The following is a 20319-nucleotide window of genomic DNA, read 5'->3' as shown; positions in this document are numbered from 1 at the left end:
GAGAGATGAGAAGGAAAAAAAATGCCTTATTTATTGTATTGGTGGTTCATCCCATAGACGCCATCTGTGGATCATGCTTTAAATTATGAAACGTTTCAGGTGCAACTGAATAAAATCCGCTTTGCTAAAATGATATTTTTGTCAAAACAGCTATTTTCCTGATGCTAAATGGTTAAAATAAAACCAACTAAGGAAGAGGTCAGAAATTGAAAAGCAAAAGCTATCAAATTTAACCTCTTTGGAACTTATAACGTGTCCTGTATAAGTTCATCTAAACATTATTCCATCGAAAACGTGACTAGAAGAAAATCCGCTGGATAACTGGGCTGTAAATGCACAACTTTTTAAATAATCACAGTTCAGTTGCCCTGAAAAATACCGCAGATAAATTCTCACATGCTCCCGGGTGCCTATATAGGAGACCTGCCGTGTAAAGAATTATAATATTACTGCTAGGTTCTTGGAGATGAAGTAATCGCTTATATTCAGGAAAGAAAAAAAAAACGAGGATGGGTTTGGTGCCCTGCTCTTATAAAGGTATTTCTGCAGTTCCTAATTTCACACCATTAGCAAGAATAAAATATAACAAATACAAGGCATTCTCCCTGTTTCTCTCGCCCCTCTTAGTTCTGAAGTCAGATGACTTGAAATTCAGCAGTTGCTTGTACTTCTTCTCAGTTAAATTTTTTTTGAAAAAAATCATTTTTACAGCCATTCTTATTGGTGGGTCCATGTTGTGGTTTATTTTTCCTACTAAAGAGAGGATGTGTGGTTAAAAACCCCTGTGAAGAAGATGGCTTGGTTACAGTAAGGAAATCAGATGTGATTCTCCCTGAATAAGGAAGTGCTCATGTCAAGTTTAGCCTGAACTCTGTTAAACTGGATTGAAAACAACTGATCTTTCTACTTACAAAGAACAGAAAAGCCCCAGAATTATTTTTTAAAGGTATACCAAACAATAGAGAGATGGCACCTAGCCTAGATTAGAACTTGTGAAATATCAGTAATGTATTTCCTCACAGAAAAACACACATGTAAAAACAACATCAGCCAAACCAAAAATCAAGGGACTTGAACACTGTCCTTTCGTGTTTACGTTCCATATTACACAACCAAATCAACTAACGAATTTTTTTTAAGGTAAGGAAGGAGAAATCTTTTCCCTAAGAATTGTTTTTTTAAATCCTTGGAAAACCTGTTCAGCTGTTTCCAGATTTAGTTTTAGACTTTTCCGCTTTGCTTCCAATGAGATGTGTAAGACAAGAAAACTGAACTAAACACTTTTGAAAAGGCACAGCTCACGTTCTTGAGAAAAGTGGCTGTGAAAAACAGATACTGAATCAGACTTAAAGTCGAAGGGGGCGGGGGGGAGTGGGGAGAAAGAAAAAAAAAAAAAAAAAAAAAGCCCAAAACATTGCATGATAGTCTCTAAGCAGTTCCATCTGTCAAGCAGAAATTTTAGGCTAATAGCCTGTGGCGATCTCCCTCCGCAGTCCACTACCTGCCTTTGTCCTATTAAATCTCTTTATTCTCCTTAAAAAAAAAAAAAAAAAAAAAAAAAAGAGGGGGGATTGGTTGTTGGAAGGAAAGGAAAAACCTTGCAGACCAAAATCATCTGAGTGATGAAGCCCTAATTTTAACCGCCTCTCTTTGATGTGTAGCAGTGGGTTCTTGTTTTTTAAAAAGGAGAGAGAAGACAGTGCTAAGAGCAGACTTTTCATCTCCACTTCACCTTGCCACTGGGTCTGTGAGAGATTGGTTCATTGTCAAGGAGATTTTTTTTTTACCCATGATTCCATATGGTATGGACCGGACTACATGTTGCCCCACATGCCACTGCAAATGTTTTCTCAATTAGGTGTCTTATCTCCCGTGAGTTAGCATCAGATGAAGCTTGCTGACAGCGTAATGGCAGGGAAAGCTTCCGACGGCTCCATCAAATGGCAGCTCTGCTACGACATCTCGGCCAGAACTTGGTGGATGGTGAGTTGGCAGCCGGGGCTGCTTTTTTTTTTTTTTTTTTTTTTTTCCCTTTTCTATTTTCCCTCCCTCTTTGACAAAATGTCCCAGACCTCACATTCATCAAATTCACATTTGATTTTTTTCACACTCTTCAGTGAGGCAGCCTCACACTGCTTCCTCTTACCATCCTCTCTCTGCCACTCTGCGACTTGAGTTCCCAGGAAGGCTTGTCCTGGTTTTCCATGGGACAGTGTATAGGAATTGCTTTTTTTAAAAAAAAAAAAATTTTTTTAAGAGTGTCAGAAGTTTTAAGGTAGAGGTAGGTGTTTTAATCAAGCAGGTCTTGGGGTAAAAGATGAGCTATTCCCTCAGGTTTTCCTCCCTCTCTCTAGCTTTATGTCTCCTTTACTTTTGTTTTCAAGGACTAGGAGGTGCACGGTTTTTCCTTGACTGTGGTATTTTCTGAGGACGCTGGGGAGAACCAAACCCTGGGCGCGCTCTGGTCCTGCCCCGTTAACTGGGTTGCCTGAAGTCACCTGTGCGAGAGCTCTGGGTTCCCACTCCCTGTGTTCCATCAGGGGACCCACATCTCTCATCTAACTTTCCCCATTTGTTTGTCAGAGCAGGTCTCTTAAGTCTCTTAGGAACAGTAGCGCTGGGTTGGAAAAGACCCACGCAGCCCATCTTTTCGATATTCTGGGCACAGATAAAGTTTTAGTAAAAGTTCCGCCATGCGGCCACAGAACGAGTTAACTCACATGTCACGGTCAACCAGGCCAGACAACCTTTGACATCTTGGATCTATAAGAGGTAGGGCGAGTTGGGAGGATGCACAAAAGCTTATTGTCACGGGAGATGCAAGTCCTGTGAGGAAGAGTGTCCTCAAATCATTACCGCCCTCGTTAGGATGGTGTCCGTTAAGGATTAATTCGTTAGCAGTGCATTTTTAGTTTTCCGTAATTATTATTCTTGCGGCAAGCGTGAATTCTTCCAGGGAGTGAAAAAAAGTTTGCTGCCAGGACAATGAATGTATTATCCGTTCCTAACTGGACCGTGAACTTCAGCTCATTTCACATAGATATCAGTTTAAGAAGAAGAAAAAAAAAAAAAAAAAAAAAAAAGAGGGAGAGAGAAAGGGAGAGAGAGAGAGTGGCGTTGAAGGGGAGGCTGGCAAATGGAATTACAAGACGGGACATGTCGGTTTCATTGTATCATCTGCGGGGAAGAGTTCTCCTTTCCCCTTCCTGGACCAGTGGTGGTATCATTTTGGCAAGTTTTTAGGAATTCTGAGGACTGGGAGACTATTAAAAGTGAGCTTCCGCAGGATTCTATCTGGCTGCTTCTTGGGGTGCTTCTTGGGGTCCATTCTAAGGACAGTTGAGTTTAATGTGGTTGTGGGTATGTGTGCACATGTGTGTTTTAACTTGTAATTTCTTAACTAGACTTTAGAAACCTTACCAGTGATCTCAGGACAATGGTGATTCAGCTTATGGTTAATTAGACTAGCAGGAGACTATGCACTTCGCTCCTGAAGTTTTATTCAGGGCACTTATTTTCCCATTAGAGTTTCTGCCAGCAAGAACAAGGTTTGCTTGTATGCTGTGATGTTGCCTATTGCTTTGCCTTATACAGCTTGTTAAACACCAGAAATGAATATACTGATTGGTTTAGCTATTATTTTCTAAGTTGTAAGTTAAAAAAAAAAAACTGCGCGCTGATGTCATATTCTGCGTGACATTCTCCTTCCTTGTATTGCAAGAGTTCATAGATTTTATAGACTGTTACTTTTTATGGCAAATTGTGTCATCTTTTTTTTTTACTTTCTTGCAAAGATCACCAAATGCTCTTCTTTTTTTAACTTGGAAAACTGTCATTTCTTTTATGTAAAGTTTACTTGGAAGTTGCTTTTCATTTAAAATTATTTTACAGATGTTTTACCGCCGGGAATATAAAATATAAAAGTGGTGGAAACACTTAGCAATGCAGTTGACTAAAAATAAACAATGCCGTAAGCTCACATGCTGCTGTTTAGACTGCATACTACAGGAAGGTTCTCAACTTCAGTACTTCTAGATCTTTGCTTTGAAAGGGGGAAAGAGATCAGAATGCTCTTTAAAGAAGTTGTGGAAGTACCATAGAGAATAAATCGATTTTTTATTTCCCTCAAAGGTGACCACAGACCACAGCGTTTTAGATCTGCCAGTTACAAATAATTCTAATGTAAACCTCCCATTATTGATGGGAAATTGAGAACTCTGGTGAAGGGGGAAAGGAGTCATTAAAATTAAGATAAATTTTGCATTTTCTCTTAGCTCTGGTCTTTCCTTGAATAGCATTCACTTCCTCTGGCTCCACACCCCCCCCCCACTATCCCAAACGATTCCCCCCAACTCAAAAAAAAATTTAGACTTGCCCCTGGCTGATATGCTTCTTTCACCAAAGAACAGTACAAGATCCGAGTTTCACACTAAAGGCAAATAAAGCTTTAAAATTACCTCATGCGTCATCTGGCTACACAGGCTCCTCCGGGCTGCAGAGTGGGAAGCGGCTTGGTCCTCCCAGCATACAAAGGCAACTCAGTGAATGCCCCCTCCGCCGTGGAGGCTCGGCCTCAGCGGCCAGCACAGGGATATGCAATTTTGCTTTTTAATGAATCGTAAACAATTTGTATGGCAAATGAGTGTGTTTGTTTTAGTTTGGGGGCATATGTTGGACCAGGTGGTAGACAGCCATTACCTACTCCAAAATTTGGGGTGAGAATGGAGAGAGCCCCAGATCATTTTTATTTTTCCAAATAATAAAGACCCCACTAGAATGAAAGAACCCGATTAATAAAAGACTGAGAATAACAACCTCTCTCCTCTCGCCCTCTCTATCCCCACCCCCTCTCATAATGCACCCTGGCTTACAGTAGGGTTTGAACTGCACTTTCGGATAACTAATTGGAGCTCAGTTGACTACATCAATGGGCTCTTTTTTTTTTTAGTATACATTTTAGCTTTGTCTTTTAAAGGCTACTTTTGTTTAAGAAACGGGTTTTAAAATGATAAATACTGAAAAGGTCCTTTTTCTATCTTCTATCACTTTTCTTTTTTTGGTTGAAGCTAATGTTGCCTTGAGGGACATAGGATATAAGAATTGATAAATACATTTTTGATATCAAAATGGAGTGAGAAAGGGATCTTGATATCCAAAAGTCAAATGAAAACTTTGACTCCATCTCAAGAAGTTGTAAACAGCTTAGAAGTTAACAAGAGACCAGGGTTCGAGCATGTACATTTTAACAGTAATTAGATTTGGCGCTGCCACTTATGAGAAATCTTTTGATATCTGAGCCACTTTTCTAATGCTTTAATCATGCAAATCAAGAAATAGATATTACATATCAACTTAATCTAGCTATGTTGTGACATCTCTATTTGAAACCTTCCGGCATAAAACCAAGGGAAAGCCTTGTGAAATTTTTCTTCACTCCAGATGAAATGGAAGCACCTTGAATATCTGTCTATGCTTCAAAATATAATTCTATCCAGTGGAATTATTTTCATTCTACCCACATGGCATTAAAATAAAGGCAGAATAAACATTCTCCTCTTCCTAATGATTTACTGATAACAAGATATTATGGGACTATTTTTATGTAAATTATAAAATACGTTTGTCTTCTGCGATCAAATTCAAAAACTCATAGCAACTATGAAATGAAAGCTATTAAATCATCTTGCAACTCCCTCACCCCATGCTAGTTTCCCAAGTACTTAGTTTGGAAGTATTCTCTTTAGAAATTACTATACAATTTTTCAATCAAGAACTATCCATCACTTAATCCAAATTTTTACAACTCAGACTTTGTATGCCAGGAAAAGACTTGGGCAAGAAGGATACGCTATGCCTTATGATGTAAATGCCTTTAAACATATATCTATATGCAGATAGAGGGATATAGATATAAATTAGCAAGGTACTTGTATGAATTGCTGTCTTACTGTGTTCAACAATTCAAAAAAACTCTCAACTCCAGCCTACTTTCCAAATGATTGGCAGCTCTAACGGCTTCAAACCTAAGAACTCATATTTCATGCAAACCTTTTGTTGTTATTTGCTTGGATTCACGTCTTAAGTTGTGTTTATCATTTCAATTTTTTAAATGTCAATTCTCAATTGAACAAATTTTGGTAGTGATTATTCTCTGAATTCCTTTGAAAACATTGCCTAATGAAGATTTTTCTATTCATTTGCACTAGCTCTTTCATGATGATTAAAATAACTTGGAATCTGCTACAATGGCTATAAATAAAAAGAATTAAAAGAGGAAATTCAGTAAATAATAAATCTTATTGTATTCTCAGAATTCAGTATTTTTTAAAAGAGTGTCCATGATAAACAGACTTACACATGTTCTATTTCAAGCATATACAGTCTACTTGAGCTTATTTTTAAACACACAGTTGTCTTATTTTTATCCAGCATTATAAACGTGTGACTCTATTAATGTCTAAGAACATGTATTAACTTCAAAGTTTCTGTATGCTCCAAACATTATTTTCTCACAGTATTAGCAATGATTGACTGAATGAAGTAGAATTTTTCTCCCATATACATTAAGAAAATATCCTTATCACTTTCTTTTTGGTTAGCCTTATGTAACATTTTTCAAAGTACCATTTACTATACTTAGGGAGAAACAGATACATTAAACTATGTTCCTATCTTTTTTCTTTAAATCAAATTATGATCCAAATGTACTCCATCCAGAAATGTGATTGGTTACTTAAGCCAGCCTATGTACTTCTCCTATCTTTTTTAAAATCTTGATTTCCTGTTATTACACTCATATTTCTCCCGTGAACTTTAAACAGTAAAATAAGTGCTTTGTCCTTACTTATTTTCTAGTTGATTTTCCTTCACCTGTCCTGAATATTGTCAGGAATGTTTCTAATTTAAAACCAAAAGAATCAGGGGCTGATTAGAAGACAGGAAATTGGAGGATTAAACTGTCTGGTTGAACTTCCTTTACTTATCAGCACTCAGTAACTCACACTGGATTACAAACTCAATAGGACAATTTTTACAATGCATTGTTCCTTCTGGATGTTTACATATATACAGTGTGTGTGTGTACATGTTCATGCTAGATGTGTTTGTGTGTGCATCGCAAGTATGAAAAGAGAAGAACCAGCAGCTGTTAGTTATAAGTAAATGCTTTTAAGTGGGATAGTTTTAAACCAAAGGGGCTTATACTATGGGCATGAAAGTTCATTCAAAGTCTGTAATCCCAGGATATTCTCCAAACTTTCTTATTAAAACAGCTATGAGGAACTAAGCAAATAAGGAAATGCTATAAGGGAAGAAGCAAGATGCCCTGTTTTGGAAATGGAAACTAGATGGTGGTCCCTTTTGCAGTTCATCTCCCCTGGGTTCTGCTCCAAATTCCCAATACCCATGTGACTGAACGGGTAGGGAAGGTGAGTGAGAGGGTTAACCTAAGAGACCCAGAACCATTTCGAGATCCCCTTGGCACCAGTTGAGAAAGTAATCTCTCTTACTGGGACAGCAGGTCTGAATATTCCAGGTGATCTTATATTGTGAAATGAGTGTCTGGCAGGGAATGAAATAGCAAATCAGGACAAGAAGGTTAGGAGTCGTCTCATGCCATTAGATCATTTAAATTTTAAAATAAATAATAAAAACAAACCACTGACCTAGATTTTTACCATGTCATACATATTCACAGAGCTGTGTTCTAGAAATCATGCTGAGAATTCTTTTTCCTGACTCCACTCTGTTCACCTGTCTTGCCCTCAATTCACATTCATTAATTTGGCTTAAGAGGGCTCCAGGATAGTATCTAACAGTTTTTCTTGCTTCTGATTGAAATGGGACGGGGGGGTGGGTCGGTTGTCTACTGAGGAAAACGGATGAAACAAATGTGGAATATATGATCTGGCAAAATGAATTGGTCAGTTAGCAGGGTAGATCTGGGAATTAAATTTTAGGAGCTTGTTCTAGAGGTGCATCTTTCGTTCTCCACATATGCACCAAGCCCCAACTAAGGCCCTGGGATGGAGAGGGGTGAGAATCAAATGCTGCTTCTGCCAGCTGCCATCATTCAAGCTTTAAAGGCCCTGGGAAGCCAACCCCTCTGTAGCTAACTGAAAAGTTCATCCTGACAGCTACTATTGGTTGACCACCAACTGTCGCTTAGAAATCTGTCCTAGGTGCTTTACATAATTTTTTTCATTTCATCCTCACCATAAACTATGACGTAAGTGTCACTGCCCAACTTTCTATACACAGGACTTAGGAAAGGCGGCACACTGCCCAAGGATAGGCACACATGTAGAATGAGCTGCTCTTGCGCTGCCTGCCCACTGGCTTCATCTGGGACCAAACTTGTCATAAACAAATTGATTCCTTTTGCACTAAAATGTAAGGGAATTCAGAACTTTATGGAATCAGGATCATCCATCCATTTGTATGATGGTATTGTGGGTGCACAAATCTGTTTGCTAAGAAATCAGAGGCAGAGAAATTACACTGTATTAAAAGCAAGATAGGACATGGGTCTTGTGATGCCCACTCCCTGTTCTGAAAGAGCTGTGCAAAGAAAAATTCCTACTTTTCAAGAGAAATATTTTGTATCACCATGGACTAAAGAAACTCATGAGAGAGTCTGATTCAAAGAGCACACCTCATCTTATTAAAATATACATTTAAAGAGTTCCTGCTGTGGTGCAGTGGGTTAAGACTCTAGCGGCTCGGCTCGGCTCGGCTCGGCTTGCTTGCCAAGGAGCAGGTTTGACCCTTGACCAATGCAGTGAGTTAAAGGATCTCACGGTATAGGCCACAGCTGCAGCTCGGATTCAGTCCCTGGCTGGGGGACTTCCATATACCATGGGTGAGGGCATACAAAAATTAATAAATTAAATAAAATACATCTTTCATCAGAAGATGGATGGCTCAAGGAAACCTAGTGTGTTTAAGTTCTTGCTGAATATTATGAATTTGTTTCCCCTAAGTAATGTAATCTATATTTAGCAAATATCTCACTTGCAGTTTTAAATGGATCATACCATTTTTAAAAGGCCATCCTTCCAAAAAAAAAAGTTTCCCAGTGCGCCCTCTCTCTCTCTCCCCCCTCCTCCCTCTCCCCCCACCCTGCCTCCTCTCCTCCCTCTCTTCTCTGTTTGTCTTTAATAAGCAGAAACACCAACATAGAACACTATTGCTACGTAATATTTTTTATGCCACAAGAATCACTAATTAAAAGTTTATTCCACCATAGTTTTCTGTAAGAGAAGATACAATGAAGGATACCTAATGGCAAAGATCTTAATATACTCCCTATAAGTAAACATCTATTTCCCAGACAACTGCTGACTATAAACAATATGTCTCAGCCAGAGCTCTTTAATGATGCCACATGTTGGACAGATTTTTCTATTCCTCATAATCCCAGTTTCTTTTGTGATCCTTGATGTGCGCATGCTATTGCTCTGCTGACTGTTTGAAATTGATGATAATTGGGAATAATGACCAGGTCAGAGGTGGGGAGGCATAATCCTGAGCAGATCAGCCCTCCACAAAGTCGCAGTGCAGAGAGGGTCATGGGGGGGCGTGGGCACTTGTGAGCTGAATCAGACATTCAATGGATGTAGCTGATCCATCTCACCTCTCTCAGTAGGTACCTCACTACATGTACCCTCTCCCAGGTGTAGACAACATCTCTACTCATTAGGGTATGAGAACCCTCAAATCATCGTCATCCACCCTCCCCACCCCTCAGCTACACTACTCTAGTTATGTGGCTGAAATGCCTTAGCAGCTGGGTTTGATAAGCTTCCTTCACATGTTGAAAAGCTAAACATTGTGGGCTAAATAATTGATTTCACCCGTTCATTTAAGAATCAATTAAAATCATCATAAATTGTTTTGTTATGTTTTAAGAAAAACAGCAGTTTTGTTGTGTTTTAAGAAAAACAGCAGCCTCCATTCTCATTTTTGTAAGCATGTGAAAACCTAGAAACAGGTGCTAAAGTCTAGACTCTCTCCTAGTGAAGAGAAGGAAATCCTTGAACATTTGTAACCCACTGCCCAACACCAGGGTACAAGTTGGTACGGTACTGTGGGTAGCACTGCCTAAGAAAGGAAAAAAACTGAGGTGGGAAATTACTAGAGAAGGGGCTGATGTAATTGCTCAATGAAAAGCCAAGAAATAACAAAGCTTCGCACTGGAGGCCATATACACAAATATCTTAGATGAGGCAGGTCAGCCAAGTGTAAGACAATGAGAATGTAATAAATTAGTGGGGATGGGGGGTGCATCTGTGAGAAACTGGAGAGTGATACATATTTACCCCTCAACAGCAGTAAAAACAACACTGCTCTAACCAGACAAAACGCATCCTCCACCCCGGGGGCCTAAAGCTATTGAGCACAGACTGTGGATCAGAAGATAGAGTGGGATTCCAGCATCAAAGTGTTTCATTCCACAAAAAACAAGGAACTTAAAGGCAAATACCCCTGGGGAAAAGATCGCAGCAATGTAAACTACATAAACGACACTGCAGGTTCAACCATTCACATCTGATTCTTTTCCCTGGCAGGCTTTTGTGGGTGGGAGGTAGAAGGCAAGGACCCTGTAAATATCCAAAATAGGGGGAGGGGTCCTCAAGCAGGAAAAGCAGTTAGCAGAGAGGGGAGTGAGGGGATATCAGAGGAAATGGAGAGGGTGCCGAGACAGGAGATATGCCTTGCTGAGCCTCCACTGCTCACCTCAGTTCCCTCCACTCCAGCCCAAGTTTTCTCAAAGTGGCCTTGACATCCCTAAGCTCTCATGGACTCTGAGTTCCAGAAAGGAATTCTTCACAGGCACACCAGCCTTCTTCTCCATCCAGTAAATCCTACCCTCCCTCCAGGTCCAGGACAAATGCAACCTTCCCAGGTCCCCAGAGGCAAAGTGAGTCACTTCCCCACTCCCTACTGGCCCCACAGCCCCTTGCTCCCAGTCTTAGGACACTGGTGAAATGGTGTTGGAGTCTTTCTGTTTACTATCCAGCTCCGCCATGTTGCTTGTTCCTTAAGAACAAAGCCTAGATCTTAACATTTCTTTTTTACCTGCAATTAAAGAGATAAAAAGCCTGAGGCAAGTACCTCCCACCAAAAAAAAAAAAAAAAAAAAAAAGGAGTTGTTTTACTCAGGACAGCAGTTGGCGAAGTGAGAGCAATGAGAACCTGCGGGCCCTCCTTGGCTCTGTTCCCCCCCCCAGCACAAGTGTTCAGTCGGCCCTGCTGTCCACCATGTTTCTGTGGAGATTTTCCACTTCTTGCCAGGCACAGGGACTGCGCTCGGCAAGTGCTCTGCCCTCCTGTGGGCTAATCCTCAAAATCTCCCGTGACACAATATCATCACCTCCACTCCACCAAGGAGGATACCGAGTGGAGGTGAAGAAGCCAGTGAGTTGCTGGAGAAATTCTGAAGCTGTGCCTTTCATTCCTACATTGGAGTGAACTAGTATACCCAGCACTGCCATACCCTGACTCAGGCTCAACAAAAGACTGTGATCATTGGATCGGGGCAGTTTCACTCCACTGTACTAAGGGTAAGCCCCAGAATCTAAAGTTCCTTCTGAAGTCAAAATCATCACAAAGGCTGGGTTGAAAACTGCGGTCTCTAGTGATCAATCCTTCTACTAGAAACCTGTGGTGGTTAATTATAGTGCATGGCATTGATGAATTAAAGCAAGCAAGTAGGAGTTCCCATGGTGGCTCAATGGTTAACGAACCCAACTAGCATCCATGAGGATACAGGATCGATCCCTGGCCTTGCTCAGTGGGTTAAAGATCCAGCGATTGCTGTGAGCTGTGGTGTAGGTCGGTTACAGACTCGGCTCAGATCCCACGTGGCTGTGGCATAGGTCAGCAATTAGACCCCTAGCCTGAGAACACTCCACGTGCCTCCGGTGTGGCCCTAAAATAACAAAAGATAAATAAATAAATAATAAAATTCATCAATGTATGAAATACAAGCAAGTATTCCTATCCCCTCCCCCACCCCAAAGGATTACAAGAGTTTTCATTGTTTTTCTATTAGCCTGTATTTTTTTATTTTTCTACAGTGAACATGTATTTCTTTATCTATTAAAATTATATGTAACAAAATCATACTCATTCAAGATATTCATCTTGTTTCCCATTTGTCTCATGAAAACAGTAAGTAGCACTAATGGAAAGATTCATGGGCATCATGGGGTCTTGGGCTCTGAGGATATGCATATTTTCAAATTTTAGTGATGCCCTTTTATCATTAATTTCCATACTTAACTGCTGATTTTAAGATTCTCTTTCTTGTAATGAGTCGTGTGGATCTTTCCATCCCCCAGTGCAGCATAGCAGTCAAGGGCAAAGATTTCAGATTCAGGTGGACTTGAGTGAATCTTGGCTCTGCTTTGGACAGACCACGTGACTATGGCTAGTGACTAAAAAATTGTGAATCAGGTTCCTAAAACTGGGAAGTGTGATCATCAGAGAGCTATTGTGAGGATTAAATGAAACAGTGCATATTGCACAAGCCAGAAGCCTGGGGGGACATTCTAACACCTTCCTCTTGTCTATTCCATGAATTTACTTCCTAAATAGTTTCTAAATCCATCTGTTTTTTTCTATTTCCACCGTCCTCCCTCAGTCGAAGCTACCATCTTGTCTAGCCCATATTGCCTCAGTGGCCTCCTAACTGGTCTCATTGGATGCATCTTTGCCCCCTGTAATTTATTCTTCACACATAAGGCTAAAGGATCTTTTCAAACACAAGTAATCTGTGATTTCAATAGGTTACACTTTCTCTTAGATAAAAGGAAAATCCTTAATAAGGCCTGCATGATGTTGTCTCTTCAGCTTGTTTGGGACCACTCCTCTTCTCCCTAAACATTCTCCAGCCAGAATGAAAAACATGGCTATAAAGTATATGCAATTTTACTTTAATTTTACTAGGTTTTGGCTCAGTCTTAATACAAAGAGATCACACCAGCTTATGTTTCTACCATCAGTGGATGAAAGTTCATATTGTACTACCCTGTCATCAACACTTGATAGTGTCAGACATTGATTTTTGCCAAGATCAGTATTAGATGGCATTTCCCTGACTATTAATAAAAAGTTTTGGGGTTTTTTGTTTTGTTTTTTGTGTTTTTAGGGCCGCACCCACAGCATATGGAGGTTCCCAGGCTAGGGGTCTAATCGGAGCTACAGCTGCCAGCCTACACCACAGCCACAGCAACACCAGATCTGAGCCTCAATCCATTGTGCAAAGCCAGGGATCGAACCCGTGTCCTCATGAATAATAGTCTGAGTTATTATTATCTTAATATGTTACACATACAGATAGGTATTTAAGAGTAGATATAATGTCTTTAGAGAAAATGTATTTCTCCCTGATAAAAGGATTAGAGAAGTGGGGACTTAAGAGCTGAGAGCCCCAACCTGGGCTTTCTTTCTGGCCCTGTCCTGCTTTAGGAGTGAAACTTGGTCGTTGATTTAACATCTTTGGTGGTTGAGAGTTAAATGAGTTAATGCATCTTATGTGATTATCATGGTACTTGGTATATGGTAAACACTGAGTGAACGATTTATTATCATTATTATAGCTAATCCCAAATCTTCCTCTAATAATCTGTGCGACCTTTAGAAATCCCCTTAACCTCTCTGGTTATCGGCTTCATCATCTTTAGAATAATACTGTCATCCTCACATGGCTCACGGGGCTGTTTTGAGAATCAAATAAATTAGCAGGTGGGAAAGTTTTCTCTGAAAATTATTAAATGCAAGAGATATGGAAGACACCACTATGAACAAACCTAAGAAGCACAGGTGCCAAATAAACCCATTCAACCAAAACTCTCATGGCCTTTGCTATATCTTCTCTTCATGATGGACTATGTGGGGAGAATGAGAGTGGGGTTCAACACAGCTGCTCAACAGTGACTTCAAGTAGTTGATAACTGAAGGTCCATGTGTGAGTGTAGACAGTGTGTTTCAGAACAGACATTTTAGAATGAGAATTGAATTGAATCTGTGTTGAATCTCCATATTGAATCTCTCCTCCACAACTTCCCAAATAGTGTGGTCTCAGGAAAATGGCCTAATCTGTTCATTTGTAAAGTAGGACAAAAGATAATGCTTACATCATGGATTGCTATACAGATTAAATTATGTAATCTGTATAAAACATTGACACATTTCAAACTTCATTAAAATTATAATTATTGTGGGGAGCTGCCTTCATGGCTCAGCAGTTAACGAAGCCAACTAGGATCCATGGGGATGCAGGTTCAATCCCTGGCCTCTCTCAGAGAGTGAAGGATCTGACATTGCCATGAGCTGTGGTGTAGACAGCAGACTCACCTAGGATCCCATGTTGCTCTGGCTGTGCCGCTGTAGGTCCAATTTGACCCCTAGCCTGGGAACCTCCATATGCTGCAGGTGCGGCCATTAAAAAAAAAGAAGAAGAAGAAGCAAAAAAAAAAAATTATAATTATTTTTGTCTTTACTATCATCATCATCAGCGATGATAGCTATCGATTTCTAGGAGATCAATATCCAGGGGGCGTAGGAAGATAGCAAGGCAGTTAAACCACACGAAACAGACGCATTCCCCCAAGATGGTATATTTGGTTTGAGAGGCAAAGAAATTGCCCCCCTAACATGCTGGATTACCCTGCCCTATCAACTCAGTTCGGGCAACACAAGGGTCATGTGGCTTAGACACCTCAGAAACAGAAAAAATATATGAAAGAACATCCTACTAACAATAACCTCATCCCATGCTGCGGAAATCACATATCTTGTGATAAAATTTCATGCAAGCAAATGTGCTCCTTTCTCAAGATATAATTCCATTTCCCAAGATATTTAGTGAGAGAGACCCACGGGAGGATCCCCGTGTCACTTAAATTCATGCTGAAATACAAGTGTGCTTTCTACACTTGGAATTTTCACGTGTTCAATTCACCTTAGCCACCTTTACTCAACAGTTTCCATAGAATATCAGTGGCCTCTTAGTCCCTTGGGAGAGAACCATGGCCTGGGTACAACTAACTCATGAGTTTTATCTATTACTACAAGCCACGGTATTAAAAAAAAAAAAAGTGGCACTGTCCCTCTATTCAAGAAAACTATATTAGGAAACTATAAGAGTGTATTCAATAGTAATATTAAAAATAATAACAGGAGTTCCCCTTGTGGCTCAGTGGTTAACAAATCCGACTAGGAACCATGAGGTTGTGGGTTCCATCCCTGGCCTCGCTCGGTGGGTTAAGGATCTGGTGTTGCCATGAGCTGTGGTGTAGGTTGCAGACGTGGCTTGGATCCCGGGTTGTTGTGGCTCTGGCATAGGCCGGTGGCTACAGCTCCGATTAGACCCCTAGCCTGGGAACCTCCATATGCCTCAGGAGCGGCTCTAGAAAAGGCAAAAAGACAAAAATAAATAAATAATAATAACAATAGACAACATGTATTTAGCACATCCCCTTTGCCAATACTCTTTTGCCACTCATATTTCTATATTGTTGAAAAAATATTACTACCACAAAACAATTGATTAGGGGGGGCGAGCAAGCTAGTGTTGACCCAATGCAGTCTCAAAAGTGTGGTCCCATTAGTAACACCCAAAAGGCTGGAGAAGAAATGGAGAAAGCTGCAGTGTCCTTGTAGAATTGTCCTTGGGAATTGTAGTTTTATGTACTTCATCTGCTCTGAATATTAGAGAGTCAGGCAGTGGGATAAGAAAAAACTCTTGGAGTTCCCTGGTGGCTCAGTGGGTTAAGGATCTGATGTTATCACTGCTGTGGTGTGGGTTTAGTCTCTGACCAGGTAATTTCCACATGCTATGGGTACAGCAACACCCCCCTCCAAAAAAAGAAAGAAAGAAAATTCTTATCACAGACCAGCAAAATAGTGGAAAGATGCTAATACACTGGAAACCAAGCCAAGACATCAACTGGATGTACAATTATAGATCTGGGAAGAAGATTTCCACAGAACTCAATTGGAGAGGAAGTGGTATCAGAAGCAATAGACAGGCCTTATGAGTAAGAAAAAAACAGATCCAGCTAGGTCTCTTATTATTTGAAGATGGATAAATAAAAACCACGTACAAAATAAGAAGCATTAAATGCTGCTGAACAAGAGCAAGGGAAGACTTGGAAGAAAAAATCTGAAAATCATAAAGGATAGAAAAGCAAAGAAAAAGAAAAATTTCTGCTCTCCAAAACAGGAGTAGAAAGCCATTTGAAAAAAAATTAATAAATAAAAACCAGAAGATAAAATTTTGAAAGAGATTGACAAAAGCAGGTAGTAATTCAAGAAAATGAGCTGTGCTAAACCTGCTGCAAGACAGAATTAATACTGTGAAAATTGGTCCAGTAATTTCAGAGTCAAACTTTCAATAACTTTCCCAGACAGACCCAAATCATGCAGAGTGATTGTAAAGCTCATATGACAGAGAATGACACCTATCCCAGAAACTAAAGTTCCAAGTCAAGAATTACAAGGATGGTAGTTCCCGCTGTGGCTCAGCAGAAACGAATCTGACTAGTATCCATGATGACACATGTTCAATACCTGGCTTTGCTCAAGGGGTTAAGGATCGCATTGCCATGAGCTGTGATGTAGGTCGCAGACTCGGCTCAGATCCCACGTTGCTGTAACTGTGATGTAGGCTGGTGGCTACAGCTCTGATTCGACCCTTAGCCTGGGTACCTCCATGTGCTGCAGGTGCAGCCCTAAAAAGACAAAAAAAAAAAAAAAATTACAAGTATGCTTCCAAAGAAAAGAGGACCATTGGACAGGAAGCAATAATCAAAGACATAATAGAATTAAAAAAAAAACAACTTTCTGAGCTAGAGGGGGAGAAAGAGAACTCACACAGAAGACATTTATGGACTGAGCTGAGTTTACATTCCAGGCAAAGGTCAATGAAAGAACCCTACGTAGATCACCTACTATTCAGGATGGCAAAAAGACTCTCTATAAAATTGGGTGGGAAAGGAATGAAAATTCAATGCCTGATGTCACACAGAAGAGATTCTAAGTTCTAAATAGAATTCACGTTGTTGACTCTGAGAATTAGAAAAATATAAACCAAAGTCTGGATTTTTGAAATTAAAAGTCAGGTCAAAAAGAGAATAGACATCTTCTCAATTACCAAGACATCAAAAAGCACACACAACATTCCACACTTTCAAGCCCCCAAAACAAAAAAAGAGCAAAAAATCAAAAAGAAAATAAATTGTGTAGAATAGAATGACAGAAGTTAAAGTCATCTATATGACAATAAATATATGTGATTAAATCCAAGTATTAGGAAACAAAGATTCTCAGACTGGAGTAAAAAATTAAATCCAAATATCTGCTGCCTCTAAAAGATATACCTAAAACAAAATTGTCCATGCTAAACTTAAAAGAAAGGCAAAGAGTTACTAAATAAGATGAAATTAAAAAGAGGAGAGAGAATATTAATTTCTAGCAAAGTAGGCATCAAGGCAAAAGCAATTAAATAGGGAAAAATTGATTACTTATTTATATTTACAAACTGGAGAATAGCATAATGAATCTATGGTAGTAATTAATCCCTTTATGCAGCAATTAACCTAATATCAAATGATATAAAGCAAAAATGCTCAGAAAATTAAGGAGAAACTGAAAAGGATACAATTTGTGTATGTAATGTTAACTCAGATTTATCCACTCTCTTTAGTTCAATTAGAGAAGCCAGAAATAATGATATGGAGAATTTAAATAAATATAGTTAATAATATTAAGGCTATTAGACAATGCTGACCTCTTACAAATACAGTATAGGTCATCTTTAAAAGCATTCATAAAAGTTCTACAAAAATGTCTAATGTCATACAGGTGCATGGACAGGCACACACACAACATTAAATTCTAAAGGTAGAAATTGCACAGGCTTTCTTGTCTAGTCATGCTTAATGAAGCTGGAAAAAAAATCATATCAAAGAATAATCAACATCATACTTAGTGGTAAAACAAGAAGCATGCCCACTAAAATCAGGAACAGTGTAAGGAAGCCCAAAATTATCATTATTTTATTGTTATCCTGGAAGTTCTGGCCAACTCAAAAAATATGAAACAGAAGTACAAGGTATAATTATTGAAGGAAGATAAAAGCATTGTGTTCTCGGGTGACCTGATTAAATACTTAGAAAATCCAAAAGAACCAAATGAAAAACTCTTGCAGTTAATAAGATAGGTTACTTAAGTAATGGCCACAGTTAATTATATACAACGACAGATAAAAGATAAAACGGGAAGTGACTCCATTGCCAATAGTTTAGATGAATAAACTACTCATCATTAAGAAGATTTTAATAAACATATCCCCCATGTGGAACTAAAACACACTGTCCTAAAATTGCAAATATAACAGTTTTCTCCCAAATTAATTTATAGGTTCAATGCTCTTCATGCCAGAAGTCTAAGGTATTGCAGTAGTTTGTTCTTATGTTGCTTTGTTGGAGTTTATTGGAATTTAAACATCGGAGAATAAATGTTTTAACTTCAAATTTCTACATGCATGTAAGATGAAAACCACTATCGTCTTCATTAGAACGAAGTATTATACCAAATTTCAAGGATAACATTATCGGTAAATAAAATGTATTAGGTTTCTAAGGTAGAAGATACCTTGCTCACCTAAGAGGGATCAGAAAAGACTGAGGCCTCAGAGGAAGCACCAGGTCGCAGAGGAAGCCACTTTGGCTTACCTTCCCAGAGCCTATTGTGTTCTATGATACCTGGGTTATGCTATAGTCATTGGAAATCTGCGACATCAATTTAATTTTCTTCATTTTATGGATGGCCTTGTTGAGTCATAAAGAGATTTAGTCATTTACCAAAGGTATACAGATGGCAAATAAGAGCTGCAGGTAGATTTCTCTCAAACTGGAGAAGCCGCAGACACCGCTAAGTCAACTGAGCACTTGCTCAGGGGGAGCGAGCTTGGTGTGGCTTGCCGGACCTCACACACCATCTTCCCCAGAGCCACATATCTGGCATCGCAGGAAAAGGACCCTTGGCCAGCCCATGCAGTCATGATTGGGGTCAGGGGTGAGGTTTGGGCTGGAGTTCAAGCTAGGTTTAGGATTAGATTGAAGTTAGGGTTCCAGTCAGCAGTGCAGTTGAGGCTGGATTTAGCAGAGAGCTAAGGTTTGGATCCAGCTTAGTTTCAGGCTTAGGTTGAAGGATAAGGCTGGGGAGAGAGTAAAAAGGAAGTTCAGTGTCTAGAAACACTTCCCAGAACAAATGACAATTGTTACCGAATTTTGGAGGTTGATCAATTTATATGAAGATCAGCTTTAGGGGTAGAGGTCACTACTCAGAGGAAAAACAACACACGTAACCCCAGATGAGGGAAACAAACCAGTCTATCAGGAGAGGGATGCAGTCAGTGTGGGCACGCAGTAGGTGTGACAAACCTGAGATCTTTGCATTGACAGGCACCTGAAGATGATTTGTAAATGCCAGGGAATTATTTTAAATTTTTCAATGGGAAAGGGACATGATGAGATTCATGTTTTGAACAATGGCTCCTTCCTCTGTATGGAGGATGGATGGAAAGGAGTTAAGACAGGGGACACAGGCCAGTGGACATGTCACATTCCCTCGATGACTGACCTCAGGTCCAACTACGCTTCTCACTCACTCCATCACCTTGCTACTCTGCCATCAGGACAAGTACACACTTGCCTCAGGGCCTTTGCACTTGCCTTTCCCTCTGCCCAGAATGTTTTTCCTCCAGATATCCACGGAGGGTTTTTCCTTAAATCTTGGAGATTTCTGCTCAAATGCCATCCCCAACCACCCTAGCTGGTTGCCTTCCCCAGCCCCTCTAGCTGGATTAGCTACTGCACAAAGACAAACACACTTTCTTTCCGCCTTACCAATTTTATTTTTCTTCCTTGTATTTCTTACTATTTACTTGGTGTCTGTCTATCCCTATGAAAATAGAAGCTTTAGAAAGTCAGGAACATAGTCTCCAGGACTGCTGTATCTCCTCTAGCTAGAAAAGGTCCTGGCACACAGTAGATGATTAATAAATATTTGTAGAATAAATGTATTTTGCAAATGTTTATTGAATGGTAATGATACGCCAGTCACCTGCTGCTAAGGGACACAGACAAGGGAACATATAATTACTGTGGAATGTGGTAACTGGAATGACAGACATTTGCCCAGGATGCTGAAAGAGAAGCCAAAAACCCAGTCTGGGGTCATCAGAGAATACTTGAAGACGAGAGGGAACTGAGCTGAATGGTGAAAACCAAATAGAACTTCACCAGA

The 20319-nt window shown here is 39.8% G+C and overlaps 1 protein-coding gene and 1 long non-coding RNA gene across 9 annotated transcripts in view; one reads left to right on the top strand and one right to left on the bottom strand.

Annotated features, from left to right (window-relative positions):
- LOC110261419 (uncharacterized) overlaps positions 1–4520 on the bottom strand; it is a 143798-nt gene extending 139278 nt beyond the window's left edge. For all 3 annotated transcript variants that reach the window (XR_014808136.1, XR_014808135.1, XR_014808134.1), the window contains exon 1: positions 4458–4520. This is a non-coding gene — a long non-coding RNA (uncharacterized LOC110261419). The remainder of the gene's footprint in view (positions 1–4457) is intronic.
- Positions 1853–20319, top strand: part of NFIA (nuclear factor I A) — a 598742-nt gene continuing 580275 nt past the window's right edge. For all 6 annotated transcript variants that reach the window (XM_084964865.1, XM_084964871.1, XM_084964874.1 and 3 more), the window contains exon 1: positions 1853–1983. In XM_084964865.1, coding sequence (XP_084820991.1) covers positions 1888–1983 — 96 coding nt within the window. In that variant the 5' untranslated portion in view covers positions 1853–1887. The remainder of the gene's footprint in view (positions 1984–20319) is intronic.

This window comes from Sus scrofa, chromosome 6, assembly GCF_054392235.1.
Source record: "Sus scrofa isolate SSC_HxYL_T2T_F1_AM1 chromosome 6, Sscrofa_HxYL_maternal_Yorkshire_Landrace_v2.0, whole genome shotgun sequence".
Taxonomy (NCBI): domain Eukaryota; kingdom Metazoa; phylum Chordata; class Mammalia; order Artiodactyla; family Suidae; genus Sus; species Sus scrofa.
This window is presented reverse-complemented; position numbering and strand designations above follow the sequence as displayed.